Here is a 19917-nt window from a genome sequence, read left to right as displayed (position 1 = left end):
ATCTTGGCTTTTTATGAGGTCACGGGGTGTCTGGACAACAGTTGTACCGAGACAGACAGCTGTAATTCGAGAGAATACATGCATTAAATCTATGTATTTACAAAAGCAGAAGGTATTCTATGTAGTCTGTGTAACAAAAGTATGCATATAAGCAATACAGTAAATACAAATTTTTCAATTAGGCAGGATTACCTGCAAGGTATAAAAAAGAAATAGAAACGCTTAGAAGAGTACCAGTCATGTTTGCTTTATGTGCTAGGTAATACTGCTATGAAATAGATACAGGTGTCACTTCCAGTAGGAAGTGAGGTCATCTTGTGGGCACTGACAACAAGGGTTGGTGAGTTATTTAGTTCAACTAATTGTATAGATAGCTTTTAAAAAGGATGTATGAGCAAAGGAAAAAAAAAAAAAAAAAAAATAGCAATGGTTTACTCTTTTTATCCCCTACTGTTCCAGTAATATAATTAAATACAAAATACTTTTTGAAAGTTCCCTTTATTTTCTTTTTTCTTTCTTTTTTGAGAATATTTATTCAGTTTATTATGTGTTTTACACATTTAAACTGAGATAACATTTAAAAAAATGTGCTTTTTAATGCAATCCTATATTTAAAAAAAAAAAAAAAAAAAAAAAGTGTAAATCCTTTGAAAAATATGCATTTATTTAAATGCTGCTGTAATTTAGCAATAATGGAGAAAGGGCTCCCTCTACTGTTCTGGGATGCTGGGGGGGAAGCTTGTTTTGTATAAATTTGTATGGATGTGCATAACCCTGATAGTTGTCAAATATAGTGCTCAAATATAGTGGTGATGCGTGTTCTGTTCTCACTTGGGTTTGCTTATACATTTCTAGAAATAATGGTGTGCATGCAAACAGTCTCACTGTTATGCAGCAAGACTACAATAGTACAACTTTACTCCCTTATTAGGTGCATATTTGAGAGTTTGATACTTTAACCCCCAGTTAAATAAATATATTAAAAACAACCATTTCTATTAAAACAATGAACAGTACCTCAAATGCTGGCAGAAAATCAAACAGAGCTGATGTGGTTAGTTCTGTGACAGTGGCACAGACCAGAGAGCTATTTGTATTAAGGTTTGACTATCCGTATCACTGTGTAGACTAGCAGCACAGAAATAGACTGCACTGTCATTACTTAAGAGATCTTTTATGATCAGAGAAACGCTCTTGGTTGCATCTCCTCTCAATTCAATTTTGTTTTTAAAATCATTCTCTACTTGTTTAGACTGGATAAAGAGAAGTCCCATTAATGTTAATCCATGGCCCAGGGTTTGTTTGTACCAGAGTATCGTATTGTAGCTTGATATACTGTGAAGGCACTCAAACTGTGCATTCTCTCCTTTAGTTTTAAATATATTTGAAGGGCTCTGATGAACTTTGGTACTGAAGACAGAGCCTAAGTAGAAAAAAGAGAGAGTGAAATGTAAAGAGCATTTCAGAGAATACTGTATCGACATAACAGCATCTATCATATAGGCTTAATATCAGAAGTATTTTTACACATACACACACTCAAATAAAAAAATAAATTAAACCTGTGGACCAGACTGCTGCAACAGTAACAGTGAGATAAACTCGGATCATCTTGACTTGCTGGTCAGAACAAATTCTGAACCAAGAAAGATTTAACTTCACACACAAACACCATCCCTCAGTTGTGTAATGACGTCTCATGACCTTCCCCCACCCACAATTCAGTTTTTACACAAAGTAACTGCCTAAGAATAATGACTTGCTAAGAATCTCTAATGAGAGCTACATGCAGCATTTCTGCTCATTGACTTGACAAGTCTGTCACAGTGTTTGTCAGTGTTTGCTAACTCTCTCTCTCTCATATATATATATATATATATATATATATATATATATATATATATATATATATATACTCAAGACCACTTGATCAGTTTTATTTCCCGTATATTTACTGCACACAAAAATCTTCTGTTAGTTCATTAGAGTTTCATATTAGCCAGAGGGGAACTGGCTCCCCCAGCTGAGCCTGGTTTCTCCCAAAGTTTTTTATTTCACCATACATAAAATACAAGAAAATACAAACTAAAGGCATGTCAAAAACCATGACAACTGTGGGCCATGGTCACACAGCAGCAGAATATGATTGTCAGTGCTGTTTTTGAGTGTTAAAAAACAGTTACATTCACATGGACGTCTGCATTAATTACAGCAATTTTGTGTTCATATTACTGTAGGCATACAACCACAGGTGAACACTTGAACCTTTTAATTAATCCTCATTGAGCACTACAACTTTCCAGTCCATTCTGTATCCTCTGTGGAAAACAAATTAATCCATTCACATTGGTAAAATTTTAATTCACATTAATCACAGTTCAATCCATACACATCCAGGACATAAATCAAACAAGCGTTTAATAGTGCAATACAATAAGTCTTTATAAAGTGTATTTCAATGTATTGTCCTGCCTAGAGTGGGAGACAATGAGGCTTGGCACTAAACATGTTAACCATATCATCATAATTCAGTGAATCAGCAAGTTCTCTCCAAAGCAAAACAACAAAAAACAAAAAAAAAAAAAACAGACAAATTGTTCATGCAGCCTGTAAGCACAGATGCTCTGGCACTAGTTTTGATCCTGTTGAGTGACAAGGGCATTTCAAAGGTTGTTGACATTCGAGAATATGTCTGAAGCACAGGAGTCGAGTATCTCAAATAGTGAAGAAAAGTTCTACATGATCATTGCAGCAAACTTTCAGTTCCCTTTTGTAGGAACTCGAGCTGCGTATGAGCGCTATGGGACACCACCTGAGTGTCACATGGTCTGAAGCCCTTACACAATCATGTCAATTTATTGGATAATGGCGCTTAAGTGACACCCATTGGGAGCTACATCACAGGCTCCATAAAGGCACTCGCTTTCGCACCATGGAGTCAGATATTCTTTCTTTAGTGCACAGTTTTGTCTAAGCCCATGTTTGTTTCTAACGACTCACGTCAAAGCGAGGATTATTAATTCTCCCTTTTGAGTGGCAAACACTTAAGGACGCCGTTTATACAGTGTAAAATTTTAATTGGGTTTTTCCAAACATTACAAATGTCCGATGGGGACAGGGGCTTATTTCGAGGCTCGCAATTTCTCACCACGAGGCGTTATCCCTACTTGTTCCAGTTCCACGGCCTCCAGATTTGGAGCTCCGTGTGCGGGAGCCGTTTGGGATTTTGACTTTGTGTCTGAGAGGATTGGAGTGCGAACAGACATCAGATTATTCCTCGTGTTTGTTGCCCTCCCCCTGAGCGAAAGCACGAGTCTCATCGGACATGCTCTGAGACCTAGCTCGGCGGCCATTTTCTGATGAACAAAGCATGCAAAAGAGATACCATTCGCCATTAAATAACGCTGTTTGAGAGAATTAGTCGCTGAAAGTGAACAAATTGGCCCCTTTGTCCCTATTGTAGTTTTCTGTTGTTCTGGAATGCACATGAATAAGTCAATGGAGGAGCAGCGTCTGCCTTTCTCTCTCACTGCGTTTGTCTCCTGTTTGCCCTTCGGTCAGTATCGGGATGAATTCGCCGTTGTACATGCCTCGAACATCTGACAACCATAGTATGGTTCAGTTTTCCCCTGCAGCTTGCTGAGGAGCTAACATTAAAAAAAACACTTCCCGAATTCAGCCTCTGTCTCCATGACCAAGGGTCTCGAGACATGCATAACAGAATTTGATGTTCATCAAGCACAAGTGTACACAAAACACAGTGAGCATAACACCACACATTGTCCCCCCATAAAGAATGCTGAGGCCATTTTGGTGAACCTGCTTGCTCTCAATTCCCTCCATGTTTGCACATTATTCTCCATTCTATGCTAGGGAAGATGGTTTATCTGGCATTCTCTGCTGTAAATACATTTAGAGTGACCGCTTTTTATAATTGCCTGATCGAATTTGGCCTCTGTCTCCATGACCAAAGGTTTCGAGACAAAACACAAAACACAGTGAAAATAAGCACCACATGTTGTCCCCCCATAAAGAATGCTGGGTCATTGTGGCAAACCAGTTTTCTCAAATAAACATCCCCCCCAATGTTCACACACTTTTCCCCATTTAAAATACTAGGGAAAATGATTATTCTGTCAGTGTCCCTGCTGTAGATACATTTCAGGGCACTCATCATTTATGCCTAAATACAATAAAGGCAAAACATTATCAAATTCCACAGTATTGGAGGAGCAAAAGCTATCCTCCGCTGTGCCGCTGGTTCTGGGGCAGTCACCAAAAGTAAACCAAGCGTGCTATCTAGTGGTTACAGGTCACGCAGCAGGCAAGAGCCACGCATTAATTCCTCTGTCTGCCCAACTGTCAGCTTGGCAGCAGCTGAAGGGCGTTTCTGAAGATTTGCTTTCGGGGCCAAAGCCAAATTGTAGGATATTAGGTGCAGAAGAGTGAACAATTGCTGCAATATGACTTGAATCTAGAAAACCCAAACATTTAATCCAGGAATTCCTCAACATCATAAATTAAAAGACTCTGCTCAACTAGGCACCAAGAAATCTAGCTGAAGCTCAAATCTGGCCAATAAAATGAACAAAAGGGACTTGTCCAGATAGCATATGACTTGAGAATTTCGTGCTTCTAAAGAAAACCCCACCATTTCAGGGGCAGAGGTTACGGGCAATAAAAGTCAGATAACACACTCCTTGGAAACCCCGGGAAAGGCTTAAATCACACTCTGTTTTGTCCTTCGATATAAATCAATTTGCTACACTTAAACTAGACTCATTAGGTCATGAGACATCGTGATCATTATTCTGCAAACAGCAGCTAAAAAGGAATCCATGAACATTTCACACAAAGTAACCCTCTAAATTTGAACAACTATCCATGATCATAACGGAGTCCAAAACATCGATGGAACTAACTTTCTACAAAGAACCAAAGAACCAAGCCATGCAAAGAATCGAGCAAAGCAAGGAAACACAACGACAGACAAGTACATCTCCAGACTTTTGCTGAAAGTGCTGGTGTATTATTTAAAGACTTTGTGTAATCCTATTGCAAATCAATTTAGACTCAAAGAAGGATAAATGGTTCTTAATGCATTGTCTACAGACTCCATAAAGTTCATTTTGTCTTATTGATAATTTCTTTCACATTCTGTCACTTTTCTCACCAACCTGTTTCATGTTTGTTTGTCTTAGATTAGTTCTTATGTTTAGAATTGCAATAAAGTTTGTTTGTATTCAAATATAATTTGACAGTGGTATATTTTGATAAATAATCTCGTCACTTGATTTTAAAAGATCTTGCTTCAAAGCTATACCTTAAATATGTGTGATATTATTTTCAATAAGCCCTGAGAATAATATTACTCCAAAAAGTTAAGTAATCATAATTTCCTTATTAAAGCTAATTCCTTAAAATATAAATTGTGAGCGGATACAACAAGACGTTGTATTACAGTTCTAATGGTGGAGAATTTTATTCAGACAAATAATCTAATAATAATCTATCTTTCTTATAATGGTTGTCGAATTCCATTATAAACTTCCTTACATAATAATGACGTAGAATGTGGGTAGTTTAATTTAATTCCTAACACACATACTGTTCCTACAGTGTACCAATTTTGCATCCTTCCATTCAGACTTGCACTGGCACCATGCATTTTCACAAAACGCTTGGATGCAGCATTGTCACCCTTGAGGCTTCAAGGCATCTGTGTTTTGAATTATCTCAACGATTGGTTGGTGTTAGCCCACGCAGAGACTTTGGCTGCCAAGCACCGAGATGTCGTTCTCAGCCATTTGAGCAATCTAGGGGTGTGTGTAAACCTAGACAAGAGTGTTCTATTGCCAGGGAAACAGATTAGTTTCTAGGAGTGGAGCTGAACTCGCGGGCGATGCAGGCGGACCTGTCTCCAGCTCATGTTTCTGTCATTACGCCAGAGTCTAACAATGTTCAGGGTGGGAAGCGTTCTCCCTGCAAGAACATTTCACAGGCTTTTGGGGCTCATGATCACGGCTTCCACTGTCATTCCCCTGGGCATGTTGCATGCAAGACCATTTCAGTGCTGGATGAACTCCACAAAGGGACTTCAACCAATGACACATGCATTCTGTCTCTTCAGAGTGAAGCGTGGGTGCTTCCATGGGAACAGACCCGCCAAGCAACAGATGTCGAGCGTTCCGTTGGGACAGGTGTGTCGCTGCAAGGCAGATGCCTCCTCCACGGGTTGGGATGCTGTATACGAGGGTTGTCCAGTCTATGGGGTTTGGATGGGCCAGCAGCAATATTGGCACATAAACTGTCTGGAGATGTTCACGGTGCTGCTGGTGTCCTCCCAGAGATTCAAGGCAGCCATGTCCTCATTGGCTAGCACATCATCATCTTTACGTGTTTCTACTGATCAGTCTGCTGCACGGGAAGCATTTGGCATCTCCGGCTGGACTTGTGGAAGTTTACATTTACATTTATGCATTTGGCAGATGCTTATATACAAAGCGATTTACAGTGCATTTATTACAGGGACAGTCCCCCTGGAGCAACCTGGAGTAAAGTGCCTTGCTCGAGGACACAATGGTGGTGGCTGTGGGGATTGAACCAGCAACCTTCTGCTTACTAGTTCTGAGCATTAGCCCACTACGCCACTACGCCACCATGTAATATAATGTAATATCATGTTATGGGTATGGCCCTTCAATGGGGCACTCTTTTGAATGATGGTTTATCCCCTGCTGTGGTTGATACCATTATAAATGCTAGAGCTCCATCAACTAGGAGGCTTTATACATTCAGCTGGCGTATGTTTGCCTCTTGGTAAACAGCATGAGGTGAAAATCCAGTTCACTGCCCTCAGTAAAGTGCTGGAATTTTTGCAGAAGCATGCGCTAATCAATAGAGTCTCTGTCAGTAGACATTCTTTTGTCTTTCGTTTTATGCACGGGGTACACAGGCTTAGACCCTTTCATCCCATCCGTGTTCCTTTATGGGATTTATCTGTTGTTTTAGAGGCGCTCTCGGGTGCTCCGTTCGAGCCCTTGACAAGAGTCTCTGATACATTTTTGACTTTTAAAACGGCCTTGCTAGTGGCATTGGCATCGTTTAGAAGAGTTGGTGATTTGCATGCCCTGTCTATCAATCCCTTATGTATGGATTTTGTGCCAGGGTGTTCAAGGTGTTAAGACCTCATTTGGGCTATTTGCCTATGGCTATTTTTGACATAATTTCGCTCACAGACTATTAGTTTTCAGCCTTTCTGTCCTCCCCCATTTGAGTCGGAGGAGCATGAAAGATGGCATATGCTTTTCCTAGTTTGGGCACTGTGAGTTTATGTTGACCGTACTAGCCAGTGGTGTAAGTTAGAACAGTTGTATGTGTGCTTTGGTGGCCTCAACAGGGGTGTTTCAGTGCCCAAGCAAAGACTGTCTCATTGGCTTATTGATGTAATTTCAAGTGCTTACGAAGTGCGCGGTTCACCTTCACCTTCGAGTATTCGAGCCCATTCTACGAGGAGCATGGCATCCACATGGGCTTTGGCTAGAGGTGTGTCCTTGGATGACATTTGTATGGCGGCAGGGTGGTCGTCTCCACATACATTTGTTAGATTTTATAATCTGGATGAGGGTTTGACTCCTGCTTCCCAGGTTTTCTCTGTTGCAACAGGAGTAAACTCATAATTCCTTCTTTTTATTAAGACGCTTTAGCTCATTGAACTTTGCACATAACCATGATGTTATTTATTTATATTGATTTCTAGGGTGAATCTATGCTATTCTGTGCAAATTACTCTAATATTATCTTTCAAGAGTGTGAGAAAAATATGTTTTTTATTGTTAATAAATATCTTGAGTTTTACATTTGAAAGATGTCATTGCCATCTCTTTAACCAATCAAGTCCTACTCTCTCTCTCTCAGGACTAGTGATAAGAAAATCTGAACAGTTCACTGACTTTGATATATGATAAAACCTGTCATTCCTAAAAAGGTCATCATCTGTCCCACTGTCTGTGGTTGAGGTGCTTTACTAATTCCCTCCAAATGACTGGGGGATATAGCCTTAGTTTTGTGTGCAATAATTTGTCCTAAGTATTCTACCTGCGGTAGGCAGTATTGCAAATTTTCTTTAGAGACCTTGTGGCCTCCCTCAGCCAACTTAGTAAGCACTTTGATAGAATCTTGATGGTATTGTTCTAATGTTGATGAGCAAGTCAGAAGATCATCTACATACTGTATTAATGTGCTATCAAGTCTGAGATCTTCCAAATCAGTTTTTAACACTTGGTTGAACACATGTGGTGAACGCTTGAATCCCTGGGGCATTCTGGTGTAAGTATACTGTTTACCTTAATAGGTGGATGAAAAAAGGTGTCTGCTTTTTTCTGCTAGAGCAATGCTGAAAAAGGCAGAACACAGATCAATTACAGTAAAATAATTGCCAGCAGGTGGAACATTAGTCAACAGCGTATGTGGATTTGGAACTTCTGCAGGCCAATCCTCTACCACCTCATTGATTGCTCTCAAATCATACACTAAACACCATTTTGATCTATCTGCCTTAGCAACTGGCAGTATGGGTGTATTGCAACAACTAGATATTTCAATCAGTACCCCTGCCTTAAGTAATCCCTCAATAGTCTTTCTAATACCTTCTACAGCCTCTTGTTTCAGTGGATACTGCTGTTTTCTTGGTGGCTGTGTTCCTGGTTTGATTTTGATTCTAATTGGATTTAGAGATTTCACTAAACCCTGGAGGATTACGTGGAGGACTTTTGTATGCCAAGAGGATTGCCCTCAAAGACATTTTCCATTTTGGATTAACTGAGTCTATCGCTTTGCTGATGCCAGACGGTCAGAGTACCCACAGCCTGGCTCAGTATATTTACCTTGCCCTACAGATTATTGGTTCTACATTCACTGTGGGGGAGGCGGATGCCAAGCCAGAGCTCCATGCCATGTCACAGCAATGCCTCAGCCTGCTCCATGTCACGTCACAGCCACTCCTGAGCCTGCTCCATGCCACATCACAGCCACGCTTGAGTCTGTTCCATGCCATGTCATAGCCACATCTGAGCTATTGGACCTGGAGATGGTTCCCACCATTGTACCCACCCTATGGACGCTTTCTCAGGATCAGACAAGGGGAACTTCCAACCCTCCAAATTCGCCTAGACCCTCTGAGCCCTGGACTCCGCCTTGGTTCTCCGATCCCTCAGTTACACCTTGGCTCTATCTCCCTTTGGCTCCACCGTGGTCCTTCGGCCAATCGGCTTCTCCAGGGTCCCTCGTCCCTCCAGCTCTGCCTTGATCAGTCAGTCATCTGGCTCCGCCTGAGCTCTCCAATCTCACAGCTACACTTCGTCAATCCGAGCCTGCGGCTTCACTGGGGACCTCCTTCCCTACAGCTCCGCCTTGGTCCTCAGTCCCACTGGATCCACCTCGGACCTCCGAGCCTTGGGCACTACCTTGGTTCTCTGAACCTCCGGCTCCACCATGGTTCTTCAAGTCATCGGCTACTCTCTGGGCACCAAGTTCCCTGGTGTTGCCCCTCAAGTCTCTCATGGCCCGCCTTCCATGGCTCCGCCCCTTGAGCCTCTCAGGGCCCCACTTTCCATTGACTCTGCCAGGCCACGCCCCATGACATTTCTTGCTTAGCCACGTTTCAAGACCCCCCCCCCCTCCCCCCACAACTCCCTACAGAACTTTGGGTTTATGCTATGTTTAATGTGTTTTGTTTATGTGTTGGGGCGTCGGGAGCTGCCTCTTAGTGGGGGGGATATGTCATGTGTATTTTGTTGGTTCATGTTTTTCATGTCTTTTATTTTTAAATCTAGTTCCTGTTTCATGTCATGTGGCTCCCTTGTCATGTGATTTCATGTTTCCCTCCATGTTCATGTGTCTTGTTTTCATTGGTTGATTGTCTTGTTATCTTGTTTAGAGTTCTTAGTGTTTATTGGTTATCGTTGTCATGTGTTCTCCCATGTCATGTATTTAACCCTCATGTTTTCCATGGTCCATTGTCAGGAATTGTTTGTTGATGTAACTTTTTGGTTGTGAGTTCAAGTTCATGTCAAGTCTAGTTTATGTCAAGCCAAGTTTATGTCTAAGTCAAGTTCATGTTTATGTTTCATTCATGTTTGTAGTTAGGGTTTTTGGATTACACGTTGGAATAAATTTGCACTTGGGTTCTTTACTTCATCGTCATCGTCTTTGTCATTGCCAGTGCTAGCAACATTGATACAGACGTTACAGAACGTTACAGTGTTCCTATGTGTCAAAATTTGTTCTATAATATCAGCTGATTGTGACTTACAAACTTTAACATTTCAGAACAATATTAAGTTCAGTAAAGCTACTATTTACTTTATCTATTAAGTAAAACATTACTACATTTTCACATTAATATTTAATGGTAAATAGAGACAGCTGCATTTATTAAACTGTTGTGCATGTATGAATGCATTATCTATAATAGGTTGTTGGTAAATGTTGGCAGGAAATCAAACCATCCCCAAACCAACATTTGTGAGAAAGAAACAGACAGAAGCTGCTGAAACAGTACTACAAACAAGCTTTTTATTTAGATGAACTTTATAATTCTAATCGAACTATGTAGACTGTTAAATAGGCCCTTGGTTCTATCTAATTTCTCATTTCTAATTTTAATTTTTAATTTCCATCTACATTTTAAATAAATTCTTCTTTACAGATTCCTTAGAATATAAAATGTCTCAATAATTTTACTCCACGCCCAGTTTGTTTGTATCATGTATTAATTATTTATTAACATCTTGAAATTGTTATTATTCATAAAGGAAAACTTGACTTTAATTCCTTTTTGAATTATTTTATTTCAGAAATGTGTCCCATTTTTTGTCATTGGTGTTGTGATAGTTATTATGTGATAATATTCATGTGCTCATAAAAATGCAATTTAACAAATCCAGTGGTACAGATAACAAAATCTAGTACTAATAAATACTTCTACAATGAAGCAAATATGCATATGTATAGTTGTTTTATTTTTCAACATACATAAATAGAAGTCAGTTCCAACGTCTTTTTTTTATTTGATTTTTTTTTATAACATCACATCTATATTTCATATAAAACCGAGAGTGTTTGAGATTAAATGATTAAAACTGAATCTGGGTAGCCTTATACATTTCATAATTTAAATTGAAGCCTATTTTTGTTATTTCAGAATCAGAATCAGAATGAGCTTTATTGCCAAGTGTGCTCACTTACACAAGGATTCTCCTGAACTCCACTATCATCCCCACTGTTTTGTGCGTGTTGAGCTCAAGGTTGTTTTGACCACACCAGACAGCCAGCTGTTCAACCTCCCTTCTGTATGCAGACTCATCACCATCACGGATGAGGCCAATGACCGTGGTGTCGTCTGAAAACTTCAGGACCTTGACAGAGGGGACCTTTGCAGTGCAGTCATCTGTGTACAGGGAGAAGAGCTGTGGAGAGAGAATGCATCCCTGAGGAGTACCAGTGCTAATAATGAGGGTCCTGAATGTGATTTTCCCCAGTCTCACTAGCTGCTGCCTACCTGTCAGAAAGCTACTGATCCACCGATAGATTGTGGTTGGCACGGAGAGCTGGGTCAGTTTGGTTGAGAGAAGATCAGGCATGATGTTATTGAAGGCTGAACTGAAAACCACAAATATGATCCTTGCATAAGTCCCAGGTCTATCGAGGTGTTCCTGGATATAATGTAGTCCCATGTTGACAGCATCATCCACAGACCTGTTTGCTCGGTAAGCAAACAGAAGGGGGTCTAGCAGGGGTCCAGTGATGTCCTTTCAGGTAGGCCAAATCCAGTCTCTCAAATGACTTCATGACCAAAGACGTGAGACTATATTCCATTATCATTTTAGTTTTGCTGTAGTCTGACTGAGCATGCTACAAAGACTGACGACCTTCAACCACATCTCCTTGCAGTTGGCTTGGCGAAGAACAACATCCACTATTTTGCGTTAGATGGACAACTCATACCATGTCAGGCAAAGTGAAGACTTCTCTTGCTGCTTCTGATGAACTTTTTTTAAAGCACATTTCGTCATTAATATCTTTTACACCCACTGCTTAAAAACCATGTATACATCATCCAGATGACAATCTACAACATTGACCTCTCTTGGGTTAAGGACTTACAGCCAAAACTTTTGAATTAGTTTCACTGCATGGCAGTGAAATGTTTCTTTAACCTCTTGCACTAATTTCTGATTTATCAGAGTACAGTCAAGTTACATTATGGTGTGTGTGATTGTATTTATTGCATGTCAAATTGCAAATGGTTCAATATATTGCTTTTATTTATGAAATAATTATATTCCTCCCAAAAAAAAAAAAAAAGCTATTTGCTATTACAATAATAAATATATATATATATATATATATATATATATATATATATATATATATATATATATTTTTTTTTTTTTTTTTTTTTTTTTTTTTTTTTCTACATGTTTGTTTGTCATTACTGGAATCACACAAATCAATTATAAAGAAACAAGTACTTTACTATAAATTAACAAATTTCAGGTGTTTATTTAACCTTACCGAGGTGCACATATGAACACTGGTGGAATGAGAGAACACTATGAAGAGTTAAACATACACTGCTGTTGGATGTATGACTAACCTCTCACAGTGTTAAAATGTACTCTGTGCGTAATGTACATATTTAACACTTTTAAAAGTGTTATTTTAACTCCGAAATGGAGGTAGTCATATGTACTGTACATTTCAGGAGTGTTAAAATTGACTCAAATTGTACACCAGATTTTTTTGCTGTGCACGTGGTCTGAAGCCCTTATACAGTCATGCCAATTTATTGGCTTATGGCGCTTAAGCGACGCTCCCTGGGGAGCTACGTCACCGGCTCCATAAAGCTGCTCGCTTTCGCGCCATCGAGTCAGATTTTCTGCAAAAGGCATGAGCCTATGCAGCTGCTATAGAGTATGTCCAAGGTCCCTTTCATGGAACTCGAACTGCGGATGATCGCTATGAGAACTAAATACATTCATGCTATGCGAACAGTAGCTGACAAATGTCCAAGGCCATGTTGCAAGCATATAGTGGTGCACATGCGAGCTAAAGCATCTAAATAAAAGGAATTATGCATTTACTCCTGTTCCAACAGAGATAACCTGGGTATATCCAGATTATAAAATCTAACAAATGTATGCAGAGAGGACCACCCTGCCACCATACAAATGTCCTCAGAGGATGCATCTCTAGCCATCTTTCCCTCGATTATCCCCAGTGGCTCGCGATGGGGAACGAGTTGGTCAAGGCGATGCTTTTGTTTTAGAGGGTGATAGACAATGGACTTTGTGCCTCCTTCTAGGAATCGAGGAGAGCAAATACCAAAGGTAAACCACGCGCTTCGTAAGCACTCGAAATTGCATCAATAAGCCAATGAGAAAGTCTTTGCTTGGACACCAAATCACCTCTGTTGCGGCCACCAAAGCTCACAAACAACTGTTCTGACTTACGCCATTGGCTAGTATGGTCAACATAAACTCACAGCACCTGGCAAAGCATATGTAACCTTTCATGCTCCTCCGACTCAAATGGGGAAGGAGCGAAAGCCTGAAAATGAATAGTCTGCGAGTGAAATGACGTAGAAATAACCTTTAGCAAATAGCCCAAACGAGGTCTTAACACAACCCTTGAACACCCTGGTGCAAAATCCATACACAAGGGATTTATCGACAGGAAATGCAGATCACCAACTCTCTTAAACGATGTCAATCCCACTAGCAGGGCCATTTTAAGAGTCAAAAACTTAACGATATCTGTTGTCAAAGGCTTAAATGGAGCACTCGAGAGCACCTCTTACACAACAGATAAATTGCATAAAAGGACATGGACGGGAAGAAAAGGTCTAAGCCTGCGTACCTTGCGCATAAAATGAGACACGAGAGAATGTCTACCAACAGAGACATAAGCGCATGTTCAGCCACTGTAGCGGCAACATAGATTTTAAGCATTGCCGGAGTAACCCTGGTCCCGAAACGCTGTACCGACAGGGCAGTGAACTGGATTTTCACTTCACGCTATACACCAAGAAACGAAAATACGCCAATAAATGTATAGATCCTCCTTGTTGATGGAGCTCTAGCATTTAGAATGGTGTCAACCACAGCGGGGAATAAACCATCATTCAGAAGAGTGGCCCGTTGAGGAGAAACACCCATAACTTCCATAAATGCGCATCGATGCCCAGCAGTGCCAAGAGCGAGACCAGAGGGGACAGCGCGACGTCTCCCTCGAAACGAACAGGTCCACTTCCACTCTGCCGAACTTCCTCCATATTTGTTCCACAATCTGAGGATGTGATGTCCATTCTCCTGGTAACAGACCCTGTCTGGACAGGAGATCCACCCCTAAATTCAACTGGCCCAGAACATGTACGGCATAGAAACAGTACATTATTCTGTGCCCACAGAAGGATGCAATGTGCAAGTCTTAGTATGGCACGAGCAGCACCGTTAACATCTCCAGACAGTGTATGTGTCAATCCAGCCACTGGTGTATACTGCGCCCCAACCCACGGAGGAGGTGTCTGTTGTTACCACTTAGCCTTGACAGACCTGTCCCAACGGAATGCCTGATATCAGAAAATGGGTCAGTTTCCATGGCAATAGAGCCTGGAAGCACCCACGCATCACTCTGAAGGGACGAAGCGCTTGCCTCAGTGGTTGAAGTCCCATTGTGGAGTTCATACAGCATTGAAAAAGGTCTTGCATGCAGCAAGCCCAGGGGAATGACAGCGGACACCACGATCATAAGTCCCAAAAGCCTGTGAAATGTTCTCGCAGGGAGAACACATCTGAACATCACAAGATACTGGCGTAATGACAGAATGTGAGCTGGAGACAGGCGCACATGCATCGCCCACAAGTCTAGCTCCAAAGTGCTGGCAAAATGTCAGAGCTGCTCTTTTCATATGATGGAAGTGCTCAGTGATTACTGGTTGTTGAGTTCATTTGAAGTTTTGCTTGGATTTTGTAAAAACAAAATAGGTCTGGATTTGAACCCCGGTCCTCTTGAATGCAATTTAAAAACTGCCCTTCTTGATTAACTCATTTTACAATTTTAGGGAACTTCTAAGTTGTAAAAAAAAAAAATAATTAAAAGAAAATGTTTTTTTCCTTTAGTCTTGTCGCCAGGGCACTAAGTGTGTGTGTGTGTGTGTGTGTGTGTGTGTGTGTGTGTGTGTGTGGAGGGGGGTGGGGGGGATGTCGAACATGACACCCCTGGTGTATGTGTACTTTTGTGAATCTTTTTTTTTTATTTTTAGAAAATTATTTCCTGCAAACTCTAAAGGTTGCTCTTTTAATAAGTCTTTGAATCTGACAGTATGATGTCTTGTGATCTATAGGTTACGAGTGAAGGAAACTCTGTTCGGCTGGTGAGATTGTTAAACCCATGGGGACATGGCAACTGGAAAGGAGCCTGGAGTGACAAGTAAGAGCTGGTTTAATGCAAATTATTACATCTTAAAGTACTTCATTCACAAATTTGGGAAAAAGCTACACACCAGCTTCTGATATGCATTCTTTCATCAAATTAATGTGCTGTAACAAGGTCAGGTTTAATATGAAAGTAAAAAAATGCTTTGTTAGGTCTTGTAACCTAAATAATGTGCTTCATGTGGTAACATCTAAATGAACTGGTTTAATGCAAGTCAACAAGTTGATTTAAAATGACTACATCAGATTACACCAACAAAACTATTTTTTAAGAATTTGATCAAGTAGAAATAGAATCTTAACAGTGTTTACACTCTTTACAGTGCAAATGTTGAGGGTGGATTTTAAGATGTTCTTTTCTTTTCTTTTTTCCTTTTTTCCTTTTTTTAATGTCAGGGCCCTTGAGATGTTTGTATGGCTCATGAAAACACATATAATTTTAATAAACCCATATATACAATAATTATTTTAGATCACCCTTGTGGAAGACAGTGAGTGCAGAGGACCACAAAAATTGCCTTTCTGTGGTCGACAATGGAGAATTCTGGTAATCATAAACAATGGTTCCCTATCTGTCACTCACTCGACGTTGGTGTCGATGTAGTGACACTAGGGGTCACTCTTGGGAGCCCGAGACACCTCTGGTCTTTGATAAAAGGCCAATGAAAATTGGCGAGTGGTATTTACATGCCACTCCCCCGAACATACGGGTATAAAAGGAGCTGGTATGCAACCACTCATTCAGATTTTCTCTTCGGAGCCGAACGGTCACGCTCACTGAGCTGAATACTACTGTTCATTCACCTCTGCTGGATCTGACGGCGCATTTCAGTGGCTTCTCCCTCCTCTGCACTGGTGCACTGCAGAGAACGCCCCTGGGCGCTTCGGCAGAAAAACTAGAGAGTATATTTTCTGAAAGAGCATTTTTCCCCTCTAAAAGAGTATATATTTCTCTAAAAGAGCGCACACACGGAACGTCTTTTTAAAGACGCTTTTCCGATTGTGTGTTATTCCTGGTTGTGCTCGTTATCTCTTGCCTTCTAAAGGTCACGATCACTGTCTTTCGTGTCTGGGCACTGCTCATGCGGAGACAGCGTTCGTGGATGGTCATGTTCTCATTGCGAGAATATGTCCATGGCAACGTTGTGGTTGCGGCTCGCCTTCGTAAGAAAGCGAGTCACCCCAGAGGCTCCCGCCTCGGTCCTTTTACCCACGGGTTTGAGGCCAGCGTGGCTAGCACTGGGGGCGATTTGGGGACCCCAATGGGACCGTCTCCACCGGGTATCTCCCCTGCGGACCTCCCATTCCCCAGCACGCTCGTCTGCCCCGATCGGGCTTCCGGGTGAGTCCGCCGGCTCGTCTCACGGCGAGTTCGACCTCTTATTCGGAGCCCGCGAAAGTGATGAGATCTCGAGCACAGCATTGGAGAGCGGGCTCGTCCAGTCGGAAGCCTCAGCAGTCACAGGCTGACGCGGAGATGACGACATGCTTTCCCGGACAGCCGTGAGCGTCGGTTAGAGTGGATTTCACCGCACTTCCCTGAACCCTCTCGGCTCGGTGATTGGTTCCTGGGCTCGCGGCGCCGCTCAAAGCCACGCCCCGCCCCGTTCCTTTCTTCCCGGAAGTGCATGAAGAGCTGACAAGGTCGTGGGAGGCACTTTTTACTGCCCAGTCCCGATCTTTTCAGCTTCCCCGCTCTCACTACCCTCGATGGTGGGGCGGCCAAGGGTTATTCGGTGGATAAAGGCGCTCACGGTGCACCTATGCCCGCAGAGCACCGCCACCTGGTGCGGGTGCCCAAAGCCCCTGTTCAAGGCCTGTAGGTTTACATTGTCTCTGACGGCCAAGGCCTACGGTGCCGCTGGACAAGCCGCCTCCGCCCTGCACATCATGGCTCTCCTGCAAGTCCGCCAAGGCGCTAAAGGAACTGCACGAGGGTAGTTCCGCACAGGGATTGATGCAGGAACTGAGCTCGGTGACCGACCTCGCTCTCCGAGCGACGGAGGTCACGGCGCGGTCTCTCGGGCGGACGATGGCCACACTAATGGTCCAGGAGCGCCACCTTTGGCTCAACCTGGTCAAGATGGGTGAGGCCGACAGGACATGATTCCTTGCTGCCCCCATTTCCCAGGCGGGCCTATTCGGCGACACCGTCGAGGACTTTGCCCAGCAGTTCTCGATGGTAGAGCAGTAGATGGATGCTAGCCAGCTTATCCTGCCCCGGCGCGGCTCAAGATCCCGCACCCCATCTACTCATCACCAAGGGCGTCCCCCTGCGGTGACTGCACCGGCTCCGCCGCAGCCCGCCCCTTCGGCCAGGCCCCGGCGTGGAGCCCACCGCAGGAAGCAGACGCCACCCGTCTCGCGGCTGCCCAGAACCCGTGAAAGGCTTCAAAGCGCCCTTGAGATGGGCGACCCAGGGACAACGAAACCCGCTGCTCTGGAGCTGGTAAGCAGATCTTCATCTTTTTGTTACCTTTTGCATTTAATTGCGCTGCATGCCCAAGTGGCTGCAGTACTCAAGAGCTCAGCAAGAGTGGTTTCCTTGTTCCCTGGGTCACATATCCGGTGTGTACGGCTGGCATCACGACCACCGTCCACCACTCCATTTAGCAGGTTGGCGCACCAGTGGCGGTCTCCCGCCCTGAGCGCCCAGCTGTGGCACAAATCCGCCCCCGATGTGACAGTCTCCATGGGTCACGAGGACAGGCCTCTTCCTCCCCCGTCCCAGGCTGTTTCGGGGGTGGTCACAAGGAGCCAGGTAAGTGCTTCGATGTCCTCGGACTCAGCACGGCCACAACGTGGCGTGGCATCTCGAGCTCCACCCGCCGCGAGGCCCCACCTGCTGGTACATCCGATGACGTTGTCCCTTTGGTCCCCCTTGCGCGGAACTTGGATGCATGGCTTGCGCTTTCCAGTCCGTCACAAGGGCTGGTCCGGACCATCCGACTCGGCTGCGCGATTCACTTCGCCGGGCATCCGCCCAGGTCCAGTGGTGTCCACTTCACCTTGGTGAAAGACGAAAACGCTGCTACCTTGCGCGGAGATCGCTACCCTCCTACGGAAGGACGCGATAGAACCTTTCCCTCCAGCCGAGATGAAGAAAGGGTTTTTCAGCCCCTACTTCATTGTACCGAAAAAAGGCGGTGGGTTGCGGCCATCTTGGACCTGCGAGTACTGAACCGGGCTTTACACAGACTCCCGTTCAAGATGCTGTTGCAAAGACGCATTCTAGCGAGCGTCCAGCATCAAGATTGCTTCACGGCGGTAGACCCGAAGGATGCGTACTTTCACGTCTCGATCCTTCCTCGACATAGACGCTTCCTGCGGTTCGCATTCGAGGGTCAGGCGTATCAGTACAAAGTCCTCCCTTTCGGCCTGTCCCTGTCTCCTCGCGTCTTTACGAAGAACGCTGAGGCTGCCCTTGCACCGTTAAGGGAGGTGGGCATTCGCATTCTCAACTATCTCGATGACTGGCTAATCTTAGCTCACTCTCGAGACGTGTTATGCGCACACAGGGACCTGGTGCTCTCACACATCAGCCGACTAGGGCTTCGGGTCAACTGGGAAAAGAGCAAGCTCCTCCCGGTTCAGAGCATCTCTTTTCTCGGTTTGGAGTTGGACTCAGTCTCCTTGACAGCGCACCTTACGAACGAGCTCGCCCAGTCGGTGCTGGCCTGTTTGAAGGCATTCAAACAGAAAACAGCGTTTCCACTGAAACTTTTTCAGAGGTTCCTGGGGCATATGGCATCCTCGGCGGTGGCCACCCCGCTCGGGTTGATGCATATGAGGCCGCTTCAGCACTGGCTCCAGACTCGAGTCCCGAGATGGGCATGGTGCCACGGGACACACCGCGTGGCCATTACGTCGGTCTGTCACCGTCTTTTCAGCCCTTGGACCGACCTCTCGTTTCTACGAGCAGGTGTTCCCCTAGAACTGGTCTCCAGGCGCGTCGTGGTCACGACAGATGCCTCCAAAACGGGCTGGGGCGCCGTTGGCAACAGGCATGCAGCCGCCGGCCTCTGGACGGGTCCACGGCTGCGTTGGCACATCAACTGCCTCGAGTTACTGGCAATTCTGCTCGCCCTGCGGAGGTTCCGGCTGTTGATCCAGGGCAAGCACGTGCTAGTTCGGACAGACAGCACGGCAGCGGTAGCATATGTCAACCGCCAAGGCGGTCTGCGCTCCCGCTGTATGTCACAACTCGCCCGCCGTCTCCTCCAACGGAGTCAGCAGCACCTCAAGTCGCTGCAAGCCACTCACATCCCGGGCAACCTCAACACTTCGGCAGACACGCCGTCACAACAGGTTACCCTCAAGGGAGAGTGGAGACTCCACCTTCAGGTGGTCCAGCTGATTTGGAGTCGATTCGACAGGCACAGGTGCACCTGTTCGCCTCCCAAGAATCCTCCCCACTGCC

The 19917-nt window shown here is 43.9% G+C and overlaps 1 protein-coding gene across 2 annotated transcripts in view; it reads left to right on the top strand.

Moving 5' to 3' along the window:
- The window catches only part of LOC127411220 (60 kDa lysophospholipase-like), a 164278-nt gene that overhangs the window by 11364 nt on the left and 132997 nt on the right, over positions 1–19917 (top strand). The window contains exon 2 of one of the 2 annotated variants that reach the window (XM_051646627.1): positions 15407–15492. In XM_051646627.1, coding sequence (XP_051502587.1) covers positions 15407–15492 — 86 coding nt within the window. Of the gene's footprint in view, positions 1–15406; positions 15493–19917 lie in introns of those variants that run through there. The other variant, XM_051646625.1, reaches the window with a different exon arrangement.

The sequence above is a fragment of the Myxocyprinus asiaticus genome, chromosome 20 (genome assembly GCF_019703515.2).
Source record: "Myxocyprinus asiaticus isolate MX2 ecotype Aquarium Trade chromosome 20, UBuf_Myxa_2, whole genome shotgun sequence".
Classification (NCBI taxonomy): Eukaryota; Metazoa; Chordata; class Actinopteri; order Cypriniformes; family Catostomidae; genus Myxocyprinus; species Myxocyprinus asiaticus.
Note: the sequence above shows the minus strand (reverse complement) of the source record. Positions and strands in the feature narration are given on the sequence as shown.